We start from the raw sequence: 24,607 nt of genomic DNA, 5'->3' as shown, positions 1-24,607 counted from the left end.
TAATTCCAGTAGTGCGCTAAAAAAAAAAATAATAATGTCACTAATAATCCCTTCATAACTACCTCATCCACCTTTCAATCATCCACTCACCCACTACGGACAAATTATGGGCTTTTTATTTATTTATTTATTTATTTATTTTTTTTTTTTCATCCCCTTAAATTGCTTCCTCTGCTCTAAAAAAAAAAAAATAATGTCACTAATAATGCTTCACAATTTTCTCATCCACCTTTCAATCATCCGCTCACCCACTACGGACAAATTATGGGCTTTTTTTTTCATCCCCTTAAATTGCTTCCTCTGCTCTAAAAAAAAATAATAATGTCACTAATAATGCTTCACAATTTTCTCATCCACCTTTCAATCATCCGCTCACCCACTACGGACAAATTATGGGCTTTTTTTTTTTCATCCCCTTAAATTGCTTTCTCTGCACTAATAAAAAGGAATAATGTCACAAATAAGCCCTTCATAACTACCTCATCCACCTCTCAACCATCCATCTCACCCACCACGGACAACTCACAGGCATTTTTTCTTTCCCTGAGCTCCAAATAATGTCTCTAATAATGCCTTCACAACTCTCTCATCCACCTCCACTCATCCACTCATCCGCCGCTGAACTCATCCGCAGGGAGAGAAGACGCTGGAGAGGATGAAGTCACAGCGGAGTCAGCAGATCAGCGTCTTAGAGAATAGGCGTCAACAGAACTGTACCATCCTGCTGTCGAAATTGAAGATGACCAATGACGAGCTAATCAGGTGAGCGTGTATGTGAGTGTGTGTGTGTGTGTGTTAATAAGTCAGTCGGTAAGTCAGTGAGGTGGTTAGTCGATCAGTCATTTAGTCAGTCAGTCAGTCAGCTATTCCTTTATTCTTCCGTCAACAAGCTAGTCCGTCAATCCGTCATTCCTTTATCTGTTTTTTAAGTTCACGAGCTAGTCAGGCGGTCTCCCTCACACCCTATATGCACCCTAGTCATCACCCTATTCCCACCACCCCATCACACACACACCTCCCCATACACCCTCACACCCACACACACCCTAATCACCCCTCTCAGACTTGCATTTTTCTCAACTGGTGACTCAAACCTTTTCCTTTAATTTCCTAACTTCCCCTTAACTTAGATCGACCAAATTTCTACCGCATAAAGAACAACCCTCTGGCTCTCTGTCCCTACCAAGTGCACAACCACACATCAACCGAATCATCCGCAATCATCCAAAACGTGCCCTAATCTCCTCTCTCGCACCCCCCAGAGTCCTGTTGAAGATGGACAGTGATGGGGAGTTGGCGCCGGACATGGTGGAACAATTGCTTAAGTTTACCCCGACGGCAGAGGAGAAGGTGATGTTGGAGGAGCACCTGGACGAGATTGAACACCTGGCGAGAGCTGACCGGTTCCTCTATGAGATATCCAAGTGAGTGAGTGAGAGAGAGGGAGGGAGAGGGAGAGAGTGTGTGTGTGTGTGTGTGTGTGTGTGTTGTTGTGATTCCTGTGTGATATTTCTTTTGTCCTTCCTTCCTTTCATTCTTTCCTTTCTTTCCTCCTTCTTTCTTTCCTCCCATTTCTCCTGTCTTTCTCCTTTCCTTTCCTTCCTCCTTCCTTCTCCTGTCGCTCTTCTCTCCTTCACAACCGAGAGAGCCCGGGTTCAATTCCCAGGTGGAGTGGAAAATTTGGGTGGCTTTTCCGATACCCTACGCCCCTGTCCACCCAGCAGTGAATGGGTACCAGGTATTAATCGGGGGTTGTGTCCCGTCTCCTGGGATCTGTTCCCTTCTCCTATAATTCCTTCCCTCTCCTGTCTCTCCGGCATATGACCACAGATGTTGCGCCGATTAAACAAAACTTTCCAACTTTCCCAACCTAACCTAACCTCACCCATGCACTCAAAAACTCCACAATCACACCCACAACCTCAACCTCCCCCCCAGAATCGACCACTACGAGGAGCGCCTTCGCTGTCTCCACTACCAGAAGAAGTTCCGAGAGAGACTGGGAGAGTGCGACCCCAAGATGCAGGCCGTACTGAGCGCCACCAAGGAACTCAAGGGAAGCAAGCGACTCAAGAAATTCATCGAGGTTATTCTAGCCTTCGGAAACTACATGAATAAGGGTGAGTATGGGGTGAAGGGAGGGGTTAGAGTGAGATGGAAATGGAGGATATCCTCACACACACACACACACACTTTTATATATCCTTACACCCACTTACTCCCCACACCCTCGTATCCACAGGGGCGCGAGGGGGTGCGTACGGCTTCAGAATGTCGTCACTGAACAAGCTGACGGACACGAAATCGGCACACAACCGTAACATAACGCTGCTCCACTACATTCTGAGAGTGTGCGAGAAACAATGGCGGGACAACCTGAGGCTCGACGAGGACTTCCCGAACCTGAAGGAGGCGGCGAAGGTCAAGTAAGTGAAGGAGGGGTTGTATGGGGTTCTATGGGGTTGGTTGGGGGTTGATCAGAGTGGCGGTTAAGGAGGTTGGTCAAGGTTTCAAGAGGTTCTATGGGGTTGTTTGGGGTTGGTCAGGGTGCAGTTTTGGTAATTAAGGAGGTTGGTCAAGGTTTCAGGGGTTCTGTGGGGTTGTTTGGGGTTGGTCAGGGTGCAGTTTTGGTAGTTAAGGAGGTTGGTCAAGGTTTCAGGGGTTCTGTGGGGTTGTTTGGGGTTGGTCAGGGTGCAGTTTTGGTAGTTAAGGAGGTTGGTCAAGGTTTCAGGGGTTCTATGGGGTTGTTTGGGGTTGGTCAGGGTGCAGTTTTGGTAGTTAAGGAGGTTGGTCAAGGTTTCAGGGGGTTCTATAGGGTTGTTTGGGGTTAGTCAGGGTGCAGTTTTGGTAGTTAAGGAGGTTGGTCAAGGTTTCAAGGGGTTCTGTGGGGTTGTTTGGGGTTGGTCAGGGTGCAGTTTTGGTAATTAAGGAGGTTAGTCAAGGTTTCAGGGGTTCTGTGGGGTTGTTTGGGGTTGGTCAGGGTGCAGTTTTGGTAGTTAAGGAGGTTGGTCGAGGCTTCAGGAGGTTCTATGGGGTTGTTTGGGGTTGGTCAGGGTGGCGGTTAAGGAGGTTGGTCAAGGTTTCAGGGGGTTCTATGGGGTTGGTTGGGGGTTGATCAGAGTGGCGGTTAAGGAGGTTGGTCAAGGTTTCAGGGGTTCTATGGGGTTGTTTGGGGTTGGTCAGGGTGCAGTTTTGGTAGTTAAGGAGGTTGGTCAAGGTTTCAGGGGTTCTATGGGGTCGTTTGGGGTTGGTAATGTTATATAAGTGTACCTAAAATAAACAAACAAAAAAAAAAGAATATCCAAAAGACAAAACAAATTCGCTTCAGAACCAAACAATAACAAATCAAAACAAAGACATACAATTCAACTTACAACTAAAATCAAAGAAATTAAACAAAAACCATCAAAGGACATAAAATCCACTAAACAACCAAAATAAAATGAAACAAAAACAGACAATTCGAAAGACGACAATTCTCCTAACCATTAAACGCTAAACAAAATAATGCAAAAACTATCCAACTCTTCATCCCCCCTCACCTCCACATCCTTCCGCAGCATCACCGAGCTTGAGCGGGAGATGAGTGGGCTGAGTCAGGGCCTGGAGTTCATCGAGAGGGAGGTCACGTGGCACCGAGGTCAAGGGTCACCCCCGCCCGGCGACCGCTTCAGACTCGCCATGAACGAATTCTCAGCGCTCGCCAAAGACAAGTTCGCCAACCTGGAGAGTCTGTTTACCTTGATGAAGAGAGAGGTGAGAGACTTGTTGATGTTTTTTTATCTGTTTTTCTGTGGTGAGTTTTGTCGACATTGCAATTTTATTTTTTTTTCTCTCTTTGCCGAAATGGAGTTTTTTTTACCTTGATGTAGTGTTTCGAAAGTTGCCGTACCTGTTATTTTTGTTTTTCTTTTCCGTTTTCAATGCTTTTTTTGTTGTTGTTTTTTGCGGTTATTATTCAGTGATTGATATTGCAATTTTTTTTTTCTCTGCCGAAATGGAAAGTTTTTTAGACCTTCATGTAGTGCTTGGAAGGTTAACGTACCTGTTGTTATTTTTCTTTTCTGTTTTTCATTCCTGTTTTTTTTTTGTGGTTCTTCGTTGATTGATTTTTTTTTTTTTTTTTTTTTTTTTTTTGTCAATATGGAGAGAGCGAGTGTGTGCTTTCAGGATACTCACACCATATCCACCTAACATCCTTTCCACTCATCCAGCACCCCATCCATACACACCCATCACCCCCCTGCTCCTCACCCCATACAACCTCACACCTACAACCCATTCCACCCAACACAATTTTCACCCATCACCACTCCATACATTTTCCACCCCATTCCCCCACCCATCACCCCAGTACCCCTCACCCCATACAACCTCACACCCATAACCCATTCCACCCAACACAATTTTCACCCACCCATCACTAACCTTTTTCCACCCCATCACCCCATACTCACCCCACCCGCACACCCACAGTTTGAAGGGGTGACGGCGCTCTTCGGTGAGGACCCCAAGACCACACAGCCCGAGGACTTCTTTGGGACGTTCGACTCCTTCATCGACACCTTCCGGGAGGCGAAGAGGGACCTAGAGAACATGAGGAAGAAGGAGGAGGAGGAGGAACGCAAGAAGAAGGAAATGGAGGTGAGAGGCGGAACGGTGGACTTGAATTTTGTTTGTTATTGGTTTCATTTGTTGGGTTAAGTTTGGCGGAAGAGGAACGGAGATAGAAGGAAGAGGAGGAGGAGGAGGAATGGAGGAACGGAGGGAGAAGGTGGAGGTGAGCGGGAGGAGAAAGAGTATTTTTTGTTTGTTTTGGTATCATTTTGTGTTGGTTTGTTTAAGCGGAAGAGGAGGAGGAGGAAGGGTGGAGGTGATCATTTGTTGGGTTAAGTTTGGCGGAAGAGGAACGGAGATAGAAGGAACAGGAGGAAGAGGAGGAATGGAGGAACGGAAGGAGAAGGAGATGGAGGTGAGAGGCGGAAGGGTGGAGTTGAATTTTGTTTGTTATTGGTATTGGTATTTGAGTTAAGTTTGGAGGTAGAAAAAAGGAGATAGAAGGAAGAGGAGGAGGAGGAGGAATGGAGGAACAGAAGGAGAAGGAGATGGAGGTGAGAGGCGGAAGGGTGGAGATTGTTTTTTCATACTAGGCCTATTGTTATTTTTGTGTGTGTGTGTGGTTAGGCCTAGAAGAAGGAGTTTAATGAAGGGAAAAGTTACAGCCTCTTGAGTATAGTTATTTTAAGTTAAGAGGTCTATGTGGTAAGTTTTATTGTTTGTTTTTTTCCTTCTTGTTCTTTTTTTTTTCTTTTTCTTTTTTGTAATATTACGAATTGTGGTCTTGTTTAATTTAATTTTTTTTCATTCATTTTAATTTTTTTCTATTAATTTATTTTCTTTGATCTTGTTCCTTTTTGTTCTTGTTTACGATTATTTGATTTGATTTTCAGATTATGTGAGTGTTTTTGTTTTTTTTTTTTTTTTTGTGTGTGTGTGTGTGTGAAGTTATTTTTAAGTTTAAGGATCAGAACAAGATTATTTATGACCTTTCCTCTTCCTCTCTTTCTCTTTCTATTTTTTCTTCCCCATTCTGTTTATTTATACATTTATTTATTTATTTATTTATTTATTTTTATTTATTTGTTTTTTTATTTTATTTTTTTATTTATTTATTTATTTTTTTTTTTTTTTCACTGTTTTCTCGGCCATGATCTCTCTCACAATTTCTTCCTTCAACAGTTTTTTTGGGATATCATTTTTTGTTTTTTTTTATTTCAAGTTTCTTCATTATACTTTCCATTCCTTTTTTTTTCATTATTTTTCTGCATTGACGTTTTCCATAATTTTCTTCAGGCACTATTTTTTGCATTGTTTATTTTATTTTATTTATTTTTTTCTATTTCAAGTTTCTTCATTATATTTTGCATTCCTTTTTTTTCTTTCACTTTTTCTGCATTGACGTTTTCCATAATTTTCTTCAGGCACCGTTTTTTGCATTGTTTGTTTATTTATTTATTTATTTATTTATTTATTTTTTTTTTTTTTTCTATTTCAAGTTTCTTCATTATATTTTCCATTCCTTTTTTTCTTTCATTATTTTTCTGCATTGACATTTTCCATAATTTTCTTAAGGCACTATTTTTTGCATTATTTATTTTATTTTATTTTATTTTTTTTTATTTCAAGTTTCTTCATTATATTTTCCATTCCTTTTTTTCTTTCACTATTTTTCAGCATCAACGTTTTCCATAATTTTCTTCAAGCACCATTTTTTACATTGTTTGTTTATTTATTTATTTTTTTTTTTTTTTTCTATTTCAAGTTTCTTCATTATACTTTCCCTTCCTTTTTTTTTCATTATTTTTCTGCATTAACGTTTTCCATAATTTTCTTCAGGCACCATTTTTTGCATTGTTTATTTTATTTTATTTATTTTTTTCTATTTCAAGTTTCTTCATTATATTTTCCATTCCTTTTTTTCTTTCATTATTTTTCTGCATCAACATTTTCCATAATTTTCTTCAAGGACCATTTTTTGCATTGTTTATTTTATTTTATTTATTTATTTCTATTTCAAGTTTCTTCATTATACTTTCCATTCCTTTTTTTTTCATTGTTTTTCTGCATTAACATTTTCCATAATTTTCTTCAGGCATCATTTCTTGCAGTTTATTTTATTTTATTTTTTTCTATTTCAAGTTTCTTCATTATACTTTCCATTCCTTTTTTTCTTTCATTGTTTTTCTGCATCAACATTTTCCATAATTTTCTTCAGGCGCCATTTTTTGCATTGTTTATTTTTTTGCATTTCCAGTCTCGGTAATTTTCCTCGGCCGTTACTTTTCCTGGTTTTGTTTGCTGTTCGTTTGACCTTGCGGGTGAGCTAAAACTTTTCTTTCTCTTTTCTTTCATTTCGTAAACTCCTGCCTATTTTTCCGTCTTTGCAAACACCACTTTTTCATTCCGCTTCAATTTCTCCTTATTCAATTATTTACGTATTCCCTTGTTTATCCGCTCATTTGTTTTTTCTTTATATTTCCTTAATTCAACTTTTTCGTTACCTTGATTAACCTGGCTTTATCATCATTACCTTGCTTATTAACCTGTGTACTAATTAGATTGTTTTTATTGTTTGCCTTGTGTGTGTGTGTGTGTGTGTGTGTGTGTGTGTGTGTGTTTGTTTTTCAGAAATGTTTATGTTTGTTTGTTTCTTGCTTAACTAATATATTTTCTTGCCTTGTTTTGATTTCTTATTGTTTATTGTTTTCTTGTTTTGTTTTGTGTGTTGTGGCTTTTTTGTATGTTTGTTTAAGAAAGGTTTTATGATCCATCTCTTTCTTGCTTAACTAATATATTTTCCTGCCTTGCTTTTTGTTTTCTTTTGTTGATTGTTTTTCTTTCTTGTTGTTTTATGTGCTAATTGATTGCCTACTAATATATTCCTTTTTTTCTTCTATATTTTCACTTTCTTTATTTCTACTATATGGATGTGTGTGTGTGTGTGTGTGTGTGTGTGTGTGTGTGTGTGTGTGTGTGTGTGTGTGTGTGTGTGTGTCGAAAAAAATATAAATGAGTGCATCTTTGTTGTTTGTTTTCTTGTTTGTTTTTGAGATTCTGATATTTCCACTTTCTCTCTTTTTATCTTTTTCCTCTCTTTCTCTCTCTCTCTCTCATTTCTGCCATTCTTAACAACCCTGCCAGCGAAATTACATTCTTCTCTTACCTCATATATTTATTTATTTATTTATTCCTCTCATTACACTACTAACCTAGTTTCTCTATTCATTCATTCATTTCTTTATCTTGCCTTCTGTCCATTGATAATTTTAATACTACTGAAAAAACAGGTTATTTACTTTTATATAGAGATTTCCATGTATTTTTGTTTGGTAGGGTAAAAATAATGTATGATAATAGGGATAATTGCTGTAGCTTTAGAGGTAAGAGTACATCAGGGGAACCGTAATGACAAAGTGAACAATCTTGAAATGTACGCCGCTGGGTGCCCGGGACAGAACGCAGGGCCTCTAGGATGAAGTCAGGGCATTACTCAGTCAGGGGCCCAGGTGTGATGCCCGGCACTCACTGGTGTGCGTTTCAAGGACTTAGAGTTTAGTTATAAAGACTTTAGGCTATTTGTATTATAATAGTAGTAGTAGTAGTAGTAGTAGTAGTAGTAGTAGTAGCAGCAGCAACATATATGATTGCTTTTTGATGTTTTTAATTCATCTTACAAAAAAAGCATAAGGCCTAAAACAAACAAATTAACCCTCTCGCGCATGATGACGCGTTTCGCATGATAAAAGTTTTAAAAATTGATTAAAAATTAAGTTTTCGGTGAAAGTGCGTCAAATTTGGGAGCGTCATTTGCTAGGATAAGTTTCTTAATGGTAACATATGGCAACCTTTCTAAGGAGCGTAGATGAGGAGGAGGGAGGAGGGCTCGGTCACCTAAAAAAATACAGTTTTCTTGGTGTAACTCGGGAACTAATGGGCATATGAGGATTTTGAGGATACCACTAAATTCCGCTTCAAAACAAATATTCGGCTAAAAAAAGTTGTCCCACAAAATTTCGAGCTAGCTAACTAGGGAAGAGTTGGTACTTAGGATTTATTGTCTACAAAACTCTATACGGAGACTTGAAAGAAGTTTGTATTGATTTTTATTTGCGCATGTTCTAGTTCAAGTCTTTATGGAGCCATTGATACCATATTTATTGGGGTACGATATATCTGTGAGGGTAAAATGCGTCCGGGAATGTAGAGTATCGCGGCGGCAAAAAACGGCCGGTCGGGTCTGAGAAATGCATGGTGAGTGGTTGATTGATTGATAGTTTATTGTTGCAGGTAAACAACAAGGGAAACAGAAGCTTATTGGAAACTTACGGTGCACGAGAGGGTTGATAAACGAATAAATAATTGACCAAAGAAAAATAATGAATTAAATAAATGAATGAATAAGTAAAACAGCAACATAAAAGACAAACAAGCTTTCTGTGGCTTAATTTTTCTTTTTTTTTTTTTGCTTCATTTTGTTTTCCAGCTTGTGTTGCAGTAAGGCAGGGAAGGGAAGGGTGACACTGTGTTACATGTTGTGCTGTGTTGCGGCAAAGAAAAAACTTATAAGTTGTGTTGTTGCCTCCTCTGCTGCCTTAAAATGGTCTTATAGAGATGCGCTTGTAATTATGAATGGTTGATTTTATAGCTGTTTCATTGTGTGTTTTTTATTAGTTAGTGAGTTTTTTGTGTCCTATATATGTAATTGTGTTTCTTCCTGTTAATGTTAGTTTATTGTTGTTCTTGCTGTTCTGTGTTTGCCTTGATGCTGTGGCTGTGTTTTTTGTCATGTGCCTGTGTGTGTGTGTGTGTGTGTGTGTGTGTGTGTGGATTTGTGTGTGTGTGTGTGTGTGTACGCTTTCCCTTTTTTCATCATTTATGTGTATGTTTGTGTGTGTGTGTTTGTCTCATTCATGTGTGCGTATTTGTGTGCAATTTTCATCTTTGTGTGTGTGTGTGTGTGTGAATGTGTGTATTTTTTTTTTTATTTATTTTTTTTATTTTTTTTTTTTTTTTTTGTGTGTGTGTGTGTGTGTGTGTGTATGTGTGTGCCCATGTGCGCTTTTCATCACCTGTGTGCGTTTTCTCGCCCCTCATGTGCGCAGCGGTATAAGCGGCGGTCGCTCCCCGGCAGCTGGTTTGAACGCGACGTATTTGCCCTCTGCCAGCACTGAGGGCGGAGGGGCGGGGTGGGGGGGCAGAGGAGGGGGTGGGGGCACCTCTATACCCCTCCCTGACCCCCCCACACCCTCCCCCCCCCATGATACACCCACCCCATGAGGCGACCTTTTGTGACAGGTGACCCTTCCCCTTCTTGTGACCTCCACCACCAATACTTTCTGTCTATCTATCTATCTATCTGTCTGTCTATCTGTCTGTCTGTCTGTCTATCACTTTTTCTTTTATCTCATTTTGTTATCTATATTTTCTAGTTTTTTTTTTTTTTTTTATCCATTCTTTCCATCTTTATCAATCTTCTATTTATTTTTTTCTTCTCCCTCTTTTTTTTATGTAATCTTTCTCTTCTTTTCTTTCTAATTCTTGTTTTTGTTATTTTCTTTCAACTTTCCTTCATCTCATCTTTTTCTTCCATTTCTACTTTTCTTCTTCTCTTCCTCTCTTCTATTCTTTATCCTTCCTTCTACATGCACCTCCTTCACTGCATCAGCCTCCTCCTTCTCCTTCCTTTCCTCCTTCTTTTTCTTCTTCCTCCTCCTCCTCCTCCTCCATTTTCATCTTCCTCCACCTCCCTTTCCTTCTCCTCCTCTTCCTTCTTCCTCCTTTGCCAAGTAGAAAAATGGGTAATGGTGAAGGAAACTAACAAATCCCAGCGTGTGTGTGTGTGTGTGTGTGTGTGTGTGTGTGTGTGTGTGAGTATGTGTGCGTGATGACAGTACCAGGACGCACACAGTTTCGTAACGTACACACACGTCTACACGCATTCGGGACACAAGCGAGTTTTTATTTTCCTTCATATGAAATTCTCTTACATGTGATTTTCGTTACCATGAAGTTTGATGAATTGATTAAATAAATGGATGAATGAATGAAGTAAACAAATAAATAAGCACAACAAATTAAAGTATAAAATAAATCCAGTAAACCAAATAAAATAATGTGATAATGATTATGCAACTATAACATACTTCAGAAATTCTTTGCACTCTAAAACCTCTTTCCCAAACATCCATCGCTCTCACACATGCCATTTACTTGCCGTTTGGTTCTTGCGAAATAATAAAAAACAAGAAAATAATTAGAGATTGCTATTAAATCATTTGCGAGTCCTTTCTTTACTTTCTCATTATTAAGATAAAAATGATAAATAAACAAATAGATATATAAAGTCAGTCATTTGCAAACCTTTCACTGCAATACTTCACCACAGAAATAAAAAATAAAATAATCAAGCATTTCGATAACATAATTTGGGAGACTTACTGTATTTCACGACTTAAAACATATCATGGTATAGCTCCTTAAGATATGATATGACTAAAAAATTTACAGCATATCACAATTTTCTTTTAACTTTCAATCCAACACAGGAATATAACATTGCTCTAAGTATCTTGCAGTCTATCACATTTTCCTTTCAACTCTCAATCGAACACAGGAATATAACATTGCTCTAAGTATCTTGCAGACTATCACATTTTCCTTTCAACTCTCAATCCAACACAGGAATATAACATTGCTCTAAGTATCTTGCAGTCTATCACATTTTCCTTTCAACTCTCAATCCAACACAGGAATATAACATTGCTCTATCTATCTTGCAGTCTATCACATTTTCCCTTCAACTCTCAATCCAACACAGGAATATAACATTGCTCTAAGAATCTTGCAGTCTATCACATTTTCCTTTCAACTCTCAATCCAACACAGGAATATAATATGCCTCTAACTATCTTGCAGTCTATCACATTTTCCTTTTAACTCTCAATCCAACACAGGAATATAACATTGCTGTAACTATCTTGCAGTCTATCACATTTTCCTTTTAACTCTCAATCCAACACAGGAATATAACATTGCTGTAACTATCTTGCAGTCTATCACATTTTCCTTTTAACTCTCAATCCAACACAGGAATATAATATGCCTCTAACTATCTTGCAGTCTATCACATTTTCCTTTTAACTCTCAATCCAACACAGGAATATAATATGCCTCTAACTATCTTGCAGTCTATCACATTTTCCCTTTAACTTTCAATCCAACACAGGAATATAATATGCCTCTAACTATCTTGCAGTCTATCACATTTTCCTTTTAACTCTCAATCCAACACAGGAATATAATATGCCTCTAATTATCTTGCAGTCTATCACATTTTCCTTTTAACTTTCTCTCCAACACAGGAATATAATATGCCTCTAATTATTTTGCAGACTATCACATTTTCCTTTCAACTTTCAATCCAACACAGGAATATAACATTGCTGTAACTATTTTGCAGTCTATCACATTTTCCTTTCAACTCTCAATCCAACACAGGAATATAATATGCCTCTAATTATTTTGCAGTCTATCACATTATTCTTTCAATTTCTGAACCCAACACACACACAAAATTTTCACCTTTAATTCCCGAACCCAACACACACACAAAATTTTCGCCTTTAATTTCCAAACCCAACACACACACAAAATTTTCGCCTTTAATTCCCGAACCCAACACACACACAAAATTTTCACCTTTAATTCCCGAACCCAACACACACACAAAATTTTCACCTTTAATTCCCGAACCCAACACACACACAAAATTTTCACCTTTAATTCCCGAACCCAACACACACACAAAATTTTCGCCTTTAATTTCCGAACCCAACACACACAAAATTTTCACCTTTAATTTCCGAACCCAACACACACACAAAATTTTCGCCTTTAATTTCCGAACCCAACACACACAAAATTTTCACCTTTAATTTCCGAACCCAACACACACAAAATTTTCACCTTTAATTTCCAAACCCAACACACACACAAAATTTTCACCTTTAATTTCCAAACCCAACACACACAAAATTTTCGCCTTTAATTTCCAAACCCAACACACACACAAAAAATTTTCACCTTTAATTTCCGAACCCAACACAAAATTTTCACCCCCTTCACCTCACACCTTCCTGAGTCACCCGTCACCTGTCCGCCCCTCACCTGTGTGTTGCGCCGTTACCAGACTGTTGTGCCATCAATCAGAACACCTGCCGTACCTTTCCTCTCTCACCTGACCTTGATTGCAGACCCTTCACACCTTGACCTGTACATAATATACTAACGACCTGACCTGACTTGACGTGACCTCCATCGCCACTAACGCCACTAACTAGATAGCGACCTTGAGAGCTGCTTGTCTGTCTGTTTGCCTGTTTGCTTGTTTGTTAGTCTGCTTTTATTGTGTTTTATCTCTGTTTTTTTCTGTTTTCTTGTTTTTCCTGTTTTTATTGTGTGTTTTTGTGCATGTATATTTGCTGGGGGGGGGGGGGGGGGTTCTGTGCTTTCTCTGTTTGTGTATAAATAGAAATGTCTGTCATGTTGCCTCCTAATTGCATGTTGGTATGTGTGCATGTGTGTTTCGTGTATGGCTTTGTGCTGTGTATGTGCATGTTGTGTATGTGCGTATTGTTTATGTGCACGTGTTTGTGTGTGTATATAGCAATGTACATCAACTAACACAAGGGAAGGGTTTGGAGGAGAGGAGGGCAGTGATGGTTTTAGTATTGTCAAAACCCTAAGCACTGTTGCCAGATTTTCGTACTCAAGAGCTGCGTATTTACCGTCTTCTGGCCCATAAATGTTGCCAAGAACCATCAATAATCAACCATTTAAACAATAACCATATCGTCACCCTCGTAAAATACTCGCCCAAGTCATTTTTCAGCGTTTTCCAAGTTTTTCTCTACATCAATTTTTCAACACATGACCCCCATTTCTGTACATTTGCCTTCATCATTCAGGGTTTGAGTGTTCTAGAATCGGCCTTTTCATCTCTGCCTAAATATTAAGACAAATGGGAAAATGACACTTCTATTTCTATTTCCCGTAAAGTAGAAAATACCGAGCTAGGCGGTTTGTTTAAGGTGATGATATTTAAAGGCAGTTACTTGGGTGATGGAAGCAGTTTTGGGGTCGGAAATCGGGAAGCATACGAGGCAGAGTGCGACAGTCTGGCAACATTGAGTCCCTAAGGAGAAATAAGCCGAGGGTCCCTAAAATACACCCCAGTTATTGTATTTCCGGAGTATATGTATTGCATGCTACACAGACACACCCTCGTTAAATGCTGCGAGTTTAATATCAGACTCATTATCAGTACCCTAATAAATACTTGGTGGGCCTTTACTACAGAGGGGCTACTGAACGTCTACTTAATTCTGCCACTTATAGATACATAGGGGCTACTTTTCTCACTTATAACTGAGAACAAGCAATAGATAATAGGGAATAGATAATAAGGTTTACGGCTTTGCCTCTCTCCCTCCCTTTCCTTCCTCCTTGTCACTCTTCTGCCTCTCCCTTCCTCTCTCACTTCTCCCTCTCTCCTCCTCCTTGTCCCCTCTCTGTGCATTGCTTTAGAGGGGAAAGGAGGGAAGGGGAAGGGAAGAGAAGGGAGGGGAGGGAATCAGATATTACCCCTCTTCTCTCCATCTTCTTTTCCTCCTCTCTCTTCTGCATCTCCCTTTCTCTCTCTCCCTCTCTCCTCCTCTCTGTACATAGCTATAGTTAGAGGGGAGAGAAAGAGAAGGGAGGGGACACCTTACTCTCTTAATTAACAGGTAAATATCACTTTCTCCCTCTCTCCTCCTCCTTGTCCCCTCTCTGTGCATTGCTTTAGAGGGGAAAGAAGGGGAGAGAAACAGAGGGAGGAGAATGGAGGGAACACCTTTCTCTCTTAATTAACAGGTATATATCACTTTCTCCCTCTCCCTTTCTCTCTCACCCTCTCTCCTCCTCTTTGTCCCCTTCTGTACATTGCTTTAGTTAGAGGGGAGAGAAAGGGAGAGAAAGAGAAGGGAGGAGAATGGAGGGAACACCTTTCTCTCTTAATTAACAGGTAAATATCACTTTCTCCCTCTCTCCTCCTCTTTGTCCCCTTCTGTACATTGCTTTAGTTAGAGGGGAGAGAAAGGGAGGGAAAGAGAAGGGAGGAGAATGGAGGGGACACCTTTCTCTCTTAATTAACAGGTAAATATCGGTTATCCAGGTAGCTTTCGGGGTATATATTGATACTAACTCACCTTCTCTTGCAGGTAAAGGTGTACTATTACTATTATTATTATTATTATTATTGTTTTTGTTGTTTTCACTCGACACCTTTGCACTTTTATTTCTCTCACCTGATAATTAGATTTTTTAATGTTCACAGCACTTAGAAGGCACTTAAGTGTACATATGTTTCCTTGGTATTAGTTAATCAGTTTACTTATAAATATTTACACTTATATCCACTTAGAAATATTTAGTGCTTAATCAATTTACTCCAAGATCACTTTACTTAGAAATATTCATACTTATAATCACTTAGAAATATTTAATACTTAATCAGTGTACTCAAAGATATACTTACATTCACTTAGAAATTTTTATAGTACACATTTTCAGATTAAACTTCAAAATCATTTACAGTTGGTAGCAGGTTGATTTGGTTGACTTTGGTTGTGGAATAATTAATAAAAAAAAGTATATTTGCTCACAGTAGTAATTTTTTGGTAGTTTCAAAGTTTGTATTTGTAGAACATAAAAGTATAAAATAAAAACTAGTTGTATTCACTCTATGAAAGAAGTATATTTATAGACAACACATTATACAACACATATAAGTTTTTAATCAGCATATACTCCGATGGTTTGGACATGTAAAGAGAGCAGGGGAGGATACAGTGCTGGGAGCTGTGGAGAGACTGGAGGTAGAAGGAAGGAGACCAGTTGGTAGACCTAGGAGAATGTGGAGAAGGGGTGTACAGGAAGACTTGGCACTGATGGGATTGGATGAGCATTGGGCAGAAGACAGAGTAGGATGGAGGAGAAAGAGAGCAGGGGAGGATACAGTGCTGGGAGCTGTGGAGAGACTGAAGGTAGAAGGAAGGAGACCAGTTGGTAGACCTAGGAAAACGTGGAGGAAGACTTGGCATTGATGGGATTGGATGAGCATCGGACAGAAGACAGAGTAGAATGGAGGAGAAAGAGAGCAGGGGAGGATACAGTGCTGGGAGTTTGGGAGAGACTGGAGGTAGAAGGAAGGAGACCAGTTGGTAGACCTAGGAAAACGTGGAGAAGGTGTATACAGGAAGACTTGGCACCGATGGGATTGGATGAGCATCAGGCAGAAGACAGAGTAGAATAGAAGAGAGCCATAAAGCGTCCAGCCGCTCAGGAAGAATGAACACGGATGGTAAACAAAATGATGGTGATGATGATATACTCACCCAAAAAATATGATAAATAAATAAAATATGCAGTCTAATATCGACAAAAAGTTATGTGTAAGAAAATAAATCCCGGACACACACAAACAGCACCAAAACTAATAATGGGGAGCATACCGCTGGGGGTGCATTGCTTCACTCACAAGTATACAAATAGCAATGAACAGTAACCTCACAACCACACATACCTCTTTCATGGTGGAGCATTTAGCATTTACCATTAACCTCACAACATTTGATAGCGGAACAATAGACCATTCATCGCAGCGGACGGGTTAAGAACGTGAGAAATTCATCTACCCGAGAGAACAATCTGCTCGGGAAACACCTTGAAGACACTAGCATGGACCCAGAAGTCTTTATTTACATCTCAGGACATTACACAGACACCATCAAGCATACTTCCTTCATAGGGAGTAGAACAATCACTAACATATACTAGCAATCTGCTCGGGAAACACCTTGCAGACACTAGCATGGACCCAGAAGTCTTTATTTCCATCTCAGGACACTACACAGACACCATCAAGCATACTTCTTTCATAGGGAGTAGAAAAATCACTAACATATACTAGCAATCTGCTCGGGAAACACCTTACAGACACTAGCATGGACCCAGAAGTCTTTATTTCCATCTCAGGACACTACACAGACACCATCAAGCATACTTCTTTCATAGGGAGTAGAATAATCATTAACATATACTAGCAATCTGCTCGGGAAACACCTTACAAACACTAGCATGGACCCAGAAGTCTTTATTTACATCTCAGGACATTACACAGACACCATCAAGCATACTTCTTTCATAGGGAGTAGAAAAATCACTAACAGATACTTGAAAACCCTAAAATCTAACCTCCCTTAAGTATCTAGCAATTAGCATTAACTTCACCACCATAGTGTAGAATGTAACCTTTGTACCTTCTTTTCTTCCCCGTTCCTCCACACTCGTCAACCCCAAACAGCGTCGTGAGGTTGAGAGGGAGAGACGTGCCCGAGAGAGGTCAACTCGGGCCGGGGCGGGGGCAGGGCAGGGCGGGGCAGGAGGATCGGGCGGCCTTCACCAGGGGGCGGCAGGCGACAGCAGCTCGGGCGGGGAGAACGAGAACGAGAACGACTTCGATGACCTGATCTCGGCGCTGCGTTCCGGCGACGTGTTCGGGAAGGATATTGACAAGATGAGGCGTAAGAAGAAGCACTCTTTCGCCGCTGGGTCGAGGGAGAGAGAGCGAGAGCGTGTGACGGGATCGCATAAGTACGCCTAATCCACTACAACTACTACTACTACTACTACTACTACTGCTACTGCTACTACCATGCACTCCTTCACCGCTGGGTCCAGAGAGAAAGAGAGAGAGTGTGTGTCTGTCTCGCACAAGTCACTGCATAGTCAACTCTCACTGTGACATCCTGCTTTTGCGTCTACTACCACTACTGCTGTCACTGCCTGGTCCTGCCTCTCTACAGCACACTACTGCCACCAACAACACCTACAACAGCTGCTACAACTACAACAACCCACCTGCTTCTCATACAGCCACACAGCCGCGGAGAAAGTCATGTTAGGGGCGACCGATATATTTTTGTCATCCCCGAACCTGAGTTTATGGATAGGAAGGTGAAGTTTGAACGTGACCTGACCTTTCTTCTTGGTCTTGGATGAGCGGTGAGGTCATGGGAAGGGAGGTAAGCTTAAGTTTGAAATATGGGGTTAAGCTTATCTTCTGGTCTTGCCCGAGAGCTTGAAATAAATGGTAGAAAGAAAGCTTGAATTCAAAACATAATGTAAGCTTTTCTTTGAGCCTTAATTGAAAGCTTAGATCATAGAGAGGGAAAAAGCTGAAGTCTGACCTAAATTCCTTTAAGCTTTGACAGAGAGCTAAAATTAAGACTAAAAAGAAAGCTTGACAATGATTTAAACGCGACCAAACCCAAACCTTACATGACATTTCTCCGCCATGTGTTTGTGCGTGTGTGTGTGTGTGTGTGTTTCTTTTACGTACAATCGTCTCTCTCTCCCCCATTATCATTTCTCATCCTCTCCGTCGCTCCGTACGAAGAAGACAAGAAAAGGGAGGAAGAGAGGCTGTATATTGTTGTTGTTTTTTTTCTTCTCGTTTCGTCCCGTCTCGAAGCTTGTGTGTGTGTTCGTATGTTCGCTTCTCTCCCTCTGTTGTGACCTTAATGTGACCTCTGACCTTGACCTTGCTGAGAGAAGAGGGAATGAGAGAGAGAGAGAGAGAAGGAGAGGTGAACTATCCCGATTCTCTCTCTCTCTCTCCCTTTTCTCCCTTTCTGAGAGTGGAGGAAAGAAAGGAGAGGAGAGAAAGAGAGAGCGAGAGAGAGAAAAAGAGAGTGAAAGAGAGGTAATTCATCCCTATTTTCTCTCCCTTCCTCCCTTCTCTCCCTCCCACTTTTCCCTTCCTTCTTACCTCCCTTCCCATCACAAGCCTTTCTCGTATCCTCTCAGCCGTGTAACGTACATATATACGTACATACATGTGTGTTTGTTAGGTATACATGAAGCAATCACATAAGTAGGCAGGTCGATCAATGTGTGCGTTTTGTAGACACACACACACACACACACACACACACACACACAAATGCATAAGATATTTTTTGTGCTTAAGAAATTCACAACTTGCCTATATCTTTGTTTTTTTTACTTTGATTAACCACTATTACACACACACACACACACATACACACACACACACACATAACCCTTCAAGCATTTATGAACTTGTCTTGGTGCTGGAGTTTATTGTTATCATTATCATTATCATCATTATTCATTCTAGCATTTATACATTTTTCAATTTATTTCAGCTGTATTTGCATTTATTTAGTCTTTCTCATTATTACTTTTCTATTTTGGTTCATTTGTATCTGAACTTTAACCCGGTAGCCACAAATTTGGCCCGTCACTGGTACACGGTAAAGCCACAAATTTGGCCCGTCACTGGTACACGGTAAAGCCACAAATTTGGCCCGTCACTGGTACACGGTGAAGCCACAAATTTGGCCCATCGCTGCTACCGGGTTAAATGAATGTGGAGTTGGTCAGTGATGTGGAAGGTGGAGTAAAAAAGGAGTGGAGGGAAGAGATGAAGTGGAGAAATATGACAGGAAAAGAAATGAAAATAAAGAAAAATATAACATGAGAAACTAAAACACACACACACACACACACACACACGCACACAATCTATAGTGCTCGCTGTTGCCGGTCACTTTAGAATCTTAAGAAGCATACTAATTTTAGAATCCCCGACCTTGACAATATATTTTTCATTTTTATATTCAGAGAGAGAGAGAGAGAGAGAGAGAGAGAGAGAGGTTCGACTGTTTGTGTTTTTTTACGTATTAGAATAAAAAAAGAATCGAAGGAAAATATTTAAATTCCTCATCATATTAAATACAATAAGATTTTAATTACCAAAAAAAAAATGGATTTATATTGTTGAAATAAAATATAGAGCGTAGCGATTGAGAAATAGAGAGAGGGAGCGAGAGAGAAAGTGAGCGAGCGAGCGAGCAAGAGAGAGAGAGAGAGTTAGCATAAGTTTAGAGAAGTGATGAAAGTAAGCGTTGTCAAGAAAGAGAGAGAGAGAGAGAGAGAAAGTGAGTGAGCGAGCGAGAAAGAAAGAGAAAGAAAAAAAATAAGTTAGCGTAAGTTTAGAGAAGAGACTAAGTGTCGTCTCTGCTCACTTTAACAAACAAACAAACAAACGAAAAATCACGAACCCTTACAATACGTCTTATAAGCATCACATAAGTAAGTTTTAAGTTTTACCGAGTAAGAACGAAACAAAAAAAAATAAGCGTATGAATGTATGTATGTATAATTATCGCTTATTATCATTATCCTCTAAGTCCTCCTTCTTTACCATACGTGCATACATACTTATATACAAACCACACATAGATATATATAAAAATAGCCACTTAAGTTTGCTAATGTTATGTATATTGTTGTTTGTATTACCCTTGCGCTCCTTACCCTGCTGGAAGTACCGCTAACCGCCCTCCATATGTCTGTAAAAAGCTCCTGTATACCTTGATTTTTAGCCCACCCCACACCTGTAACCCCACACCTGTAACCCCAAACCTGCAACCCCACACACCCACCGCAACCGTATTTTATCATTTGTATTACCCTCGCAATCCTAACCTCTCGAAACCTCCGCTAACCGCCCTCCGTATGTCTGTAAAAAGCTCCTGTATATCTTGATTTTTACCCCACCCCACACCTGTAACCCCACACCTGTAACTCCACACCTGTAACCCCACACACCCACCGCGACCATGTCTTATCATTTACATTGCCCTCGTGACCTTAAACTTGCCGGAACTACCCCTAACCGCCCCCTATGTCTGTAAACAGCTCCTGTATAACTTGATTTTTAGCCCACCCCACACCTGTAACCCCACACCTGCAACCCCACACACCCACCGCGACCATATATTATCATTTGTGTTACCCTTGCGACCCCTAACGTCTCAAAACCTCCGCTAATCGCCCCTGCATGTCTGTAAAAAGCTCCTATATAACTTGATTTTTAGCCCACCCCACACCTGTAATTCCACGCCTGCCACGACCATATCTTATCATTTATATTACCCTTGTGACCCTAAACTTGGTGAAACTACCCCTATATCTGTAAAAAGCTCCTGTATACCTTGATTTTTAGCCCACCCCACACCTGTAACCCCAAACCTGCAACCCCACACACCCACCGCAACCGTATTTTATCATTTGTATTACCCTCGCAATCCTAACCTCTCGAAACCTCCGCTAACCGCCCTCCGTATGTCTGTAAAAAGCTCCTGTATAACTTGATTTTTAGCCCACTCCACACCTGTAATCCCACACCCGCCTATGTCCACATCCCCGCCGCGACCAAGTACAGTATTTGTGATTTCTGTGATATTTTTTATAGGTTTATATCTGTGTATCAGTGTGTCTTTGTAGGCCCACGTTCTCAGATGCTTTCGACTCCTGCGACATTATTTAGAAAGGCTATGACAAGTTGATGAGTTGAGTTCTTGTGAGTGTGTTTTTCATGGGTTCAGCGGAGGCCCTGTCAAGCTATCTCTAGGCTCGTAACACTACCCATGGACATACTAACACAACAACCTCTATGAAAGCCTTGTCAAACTATCACCAGGCTCGTAACACTCCCCATGGACATACTAACACAACAACCTCCACCAAAGCCTTGTCAAACTATCACCAGGCTCGTAACACTACCCATGGACATACTAACACAACAACCTCCACCAAAGCCTTGTCAAACTATCACCAGGCTCGTAACACTACCCATGGACATACTAACACAACCTCTATGAAAGCCTTACCAAGTGTGTGTGAGTCCAAAATATCTGAGAATGTGAGTCTATCTATTGTACTCCCTCACCCACAATGACATGGGCTGACTTGGGGCTGGGCTGGTCTAGGGCTAAATGGGCTGGCTGGCTGAAGGGGTAGATTACGGACTGGTGGACTGACTGGCTGACTGACTGATGTGTTGGTTAGCTAGTTGGTTGATTAAATAGATTACTGACTGGCTGACTGATGTGTTGGTTAGCTAGTTGGTTGATTAGATTGATTACTGACTGGTTGACTGGTTGGCTGGTTGACACTTGTTTGCAGTTGTCAACCTAAATATAGAGAATAATAAGAAAATAAACAGTCTGTCCGGTCTTCCCTTCCCCTCCTTCTTCCTCCCCCCTCCCCATTCCCTACCCTTAGCATTCCTTTCTCTCCCCTCCTTTCCTCCCCTCCCTCTCCCTCCCCCATCCTCCATTACCTTCCCTTACTCTTCCTTTCTCTCCCCTCCTCTCCTCCCCTCCCTCTCCCTCCCCCATCCTCCATTCCCTTCCCTTACTATTCCTTTCTCTCCCCTCCTTTCCTCCCCTCCCTTTCCCTCCCCCATCCTCCATTCCCTTCCCTAAGTATTAATTTCTCTCCCCTCCTTTCCTCCCCCATTCCCTTCCCTTGGTATCCTCCCCATCTCCACCCATTGAAATATATCTCCCCTCCCTCTTCCTCCCCCATCCCCATTCCCTTCCCTTAGTATCCTCCCCATCACCACCCATTTCCATTTCTCTCCCCCTCTTTCCTTCCTCTATCTTCCTCCCCATTCCCTTCCTTAGTATCCTCCCATCACCCCATTCTCATTTCTCTCTCCCCTCCCTCGTCCTCATCCTCCCCCATTCCCTTGGTATCCTCCCCATCTCCACCCATTCCCATTTCTCTCCCCTCCCCCCTTTCCTTCCCCACCCTCTTTCTCCTCCCCCATCCCAGTCCCCATTTCCCCATACTTGATATACTCCCCATAACCCCCATTTCCATTTCTCTCCCCCCCTCCCCCTTTCCTTCCACACCCTCTCCCTCTCCCCATGAGAAAATAAATGTCATCCACACACACACACACACACACACACACACACACACAAAACAAAAATTAACTCGACTTTCTATAAATAACGCAAAAAAAAATAAACATCATTCTCGCACAGACGCAACAATTTTAACTTCACTTTTTTTTTATACGAAGAATGAAAAGTGAAAAAAAATCCCTCACGCACGTACAAACACACACACTTACACACAGACGCACATACACACAAACGCACATACACACAAATGCACATACACACACCCACATACACACAAACAGCAGATTCTGATTCCCTTCTACAGCAGTTACTATAGGGCAAACACACACATACACACAAACGCACCAACACAATAGATTCCAACTCCATCCATAAGGCATTCAATCCTCTCTTTCCTTCAAGCATATAGGATCCAACTCCCTCTTAATTTTTTCACACACACACACACACACACCTAGTTACTAATCCATTCAATTTCTTCAAGCATATAGGATCCAACTCCCTCTAATAATTTCACACACACACACACACACACACACACACACACACACAAACGCAGGTACGCACAAACACAACAGATTTCGATTCCCTCTACACCAGTTACTAAGGCATTCAATCCTCTCTATCTTCAAGCATATAGGATCCAACTCCCTCTAATATTTTCAAAGCCGCAAAGTTCAATGATAAGGCACCTGATTCTCCCTCTCGTCCATCCTTCCAAGCGCTTATGATCAAACTGTAGGGAATCAAAGACTATATTAATCTTTTTTTTGTTGTTAATTGATAGTGTCGCATCCTGCCAGGTGTTCATAGAGTCGTTAAGTGTTCATTTGTACAGGTAAGGTTAGGTGTATAGGCTTAAAGTGCATTTGTTTTTCATTTTTTGCATTTCATATATTTTTTCTCTACGTTTGCTCTCTTCTCGGTATTTTTCTCTCTCTGTTTTCTCTCTTATTCATGTTGAGATTAACGAAAGGAAACATGCTATTTGTATTATTCGCTGTCTGTCTGTCTGTTTGTCTGTTTGCCTGTCTGTCTCCCTGTTAGTTGGTTGGTCTTGTTATAGCTGGCCTGTCTGTCTATCTGTCCAGTATCTGTCCATAGGCTTATTTTAGGGCCATTCGTCCAAAATTCACTCAAAACAAACCATTTCATTTCCCGACTACAACCCGATTACCCATTCCCTATTCCCCTCCCTATCCCATCACCCCTGAATATGGTCTTACCTATCACCCCATCACCAAAAAGAAATTCAATCTGTTCCATGTTGCCCTCATTCACCATTCCCCATTCCCACCCCCTTCCCATCACTTCCCCCCATCCTGTTAGCCTCCCCATCCATTCCCACCCCCTTCCCATCACTTATCCCCATCCTGATTTAGCCTCCCCATCCATTCCCACCCCCTTCCCATCACTTATCCCCATCCATTCCCACCCCCTTCCCATCACTTCCCCCCATCCTGTTAGCCTCCCCATCCATTCCCACCCCCTTCCCATCACTTCCCCCCATCCTGTTAGCCTCCCCATCCATTCCCCCTTCCCCCCCATCACCCCATCCTCATTCCCACCCCTTCCCATCACTTCCCCCCATCCTGTTAGCCTCCCCATCCATTCCCACCCCCTTCCCATCACTTACCCCCATCCTGTTACCCTCACCATCCATTCCCAGCACTCCTCCCCTCTCTGGTTAAGCCTCCTCCCCCTCCCCCTTCTTTTCCCATTCCTATCCCTTCTCCTTCCTCCCCCTACCCCAAATTTAGCCTTCTCTCCCCCTTCCCATTCTCTTTCCCATCCCTTCCCACTCCCTTCACTCACTCTCCCTACTCCAATCTTACCTTCTCCCCTTCCCCATTCCATCCTCTCTCCTTTCCACTACCCCAATACCCAAATTTCTTCTCCCCTTCCCTTCTCCTCCCATTCTCTTTCCCATCCCTTCCCACTCCCTTCACTCACTCTCCCTACTCCAATTTTACCTTCTCTCCTTCCCCTCCTTTCCCCATTCCATCCTCTCCCCTTCCCATCACCCCAAAACCCAAATTTCTCCTCCCCTTCCCTTCTCCTCCCATTATCTTTCCCATTCCCTTCACTCCTCCCGACTCCAATCTTACCTTCTCCCCTTCCCTTCATTCCCCATTCCATCCTCTTCCCTTCCCACTACCCCAATACCCAAATTTCTCTTCCCCTTCCCTTCTCCTCCCATT

At 41.3% G+C, this 24,607-nt stretch overlaps 1 protein-coding gene and 2 long non-coding RNA genes across 4 annotated transcripts in view; 1 reads left to right on the top strand and 2 right to left on the bottom strand.

The window, feature by feature from the left end:
* LOC126986207 (disheveled-associated activator of morphogenesis 2-like) overlaps positions 1 to 21,312 on the top strand; it is a 78,654-nt gene extending 57,342 nt beyond the window's left edge. The window contains exons 16-22 of one of the 2 annotated variants that reach the window (XM_050842180.1): positions 635 to 762; positions 1,263 to 1,424; positions 1,939 to 2,120; positions 2,243 to 2,426; positions 3,561 to 3,756; positions 4,477 to 4,644; positions 16,964 to 21,312. In XM_050842180.1, the coding sequence (XP_050698137.1) occupies positions 635 to 762; positions 1,263 to 1,424; positions 1,939 to 2,120; positions 2,243 to 2,426; positions 3,561 to 3,756; positions 4,477 to 4,644; positions 16,964 to 17,263 (1,320 nt within the window). In that variant the 3' untranslated portion in view covers positions 17,264 to 21,312. Of the gene's footprint in view, positions 1 to 634; positions 763 to 1,262; positions 1,425 to 1,938; positions 2,121 to 2,242; positions 2,427 to 3,560; positions 3,757 to 4,476; positions 4,645 to 9,662; positions 9,796 to 16,963 lie in introns of those variants that run through there. The other variant, XM_050842181.1, reaches the window with a different exon arrangement.
* On the bottom strand, positions 12,110 to 16,585 carry LOC126986212 (uncharacterized). Its single transcript, XR_007739403.1, has 4 exons — positions 16,457 to 16,585; positions 14,453 to 16,323; positions 12,413 to 14,325; positions 12,110 to 12,375 (listed from the first exon to the last, which is right to left on the bottom strand). It is a non-coding gene; the product is annotated as an uncharacterized LOC126986212 (long non-coding RNA).
* Positions 18,654 to 22,125, bottom strand: LOC126986209 (uncharacterized). The gene is made up of 2 exons (XR_007739400.1): positions 21,815 to 22,125; positions 18,654 to 21,746 (listed from the first exon to the last, which is right to left on the bottom strand). It is a non-coding gene; the product is annotated as an uncharacterized LOC126986209 (long non-coding RNA).
* Positions 22,126 to 24,607: the final 2,482 nt, after the last annotated feature.

The sequence above is a fragment of the Eriocheir sinensis genome, chromosome 61 (genome assembly GCF_024679095.1).
Source record: "Eriocheir sinensis breed Jianghai 21 chromosome 61, ASM2467909v1, whole genome shotgun sequence".
NCBI lineage: Eukaryota > Metazoa > Arthropoda > Malacostraca > Decapoda > Varunidae > Eriocheir > Eriocheir sinensis.
Note: the sequence above shows the minus strand (reverse complement) of the source record. Positions and strands in the feature narration are given on the sequence as shown.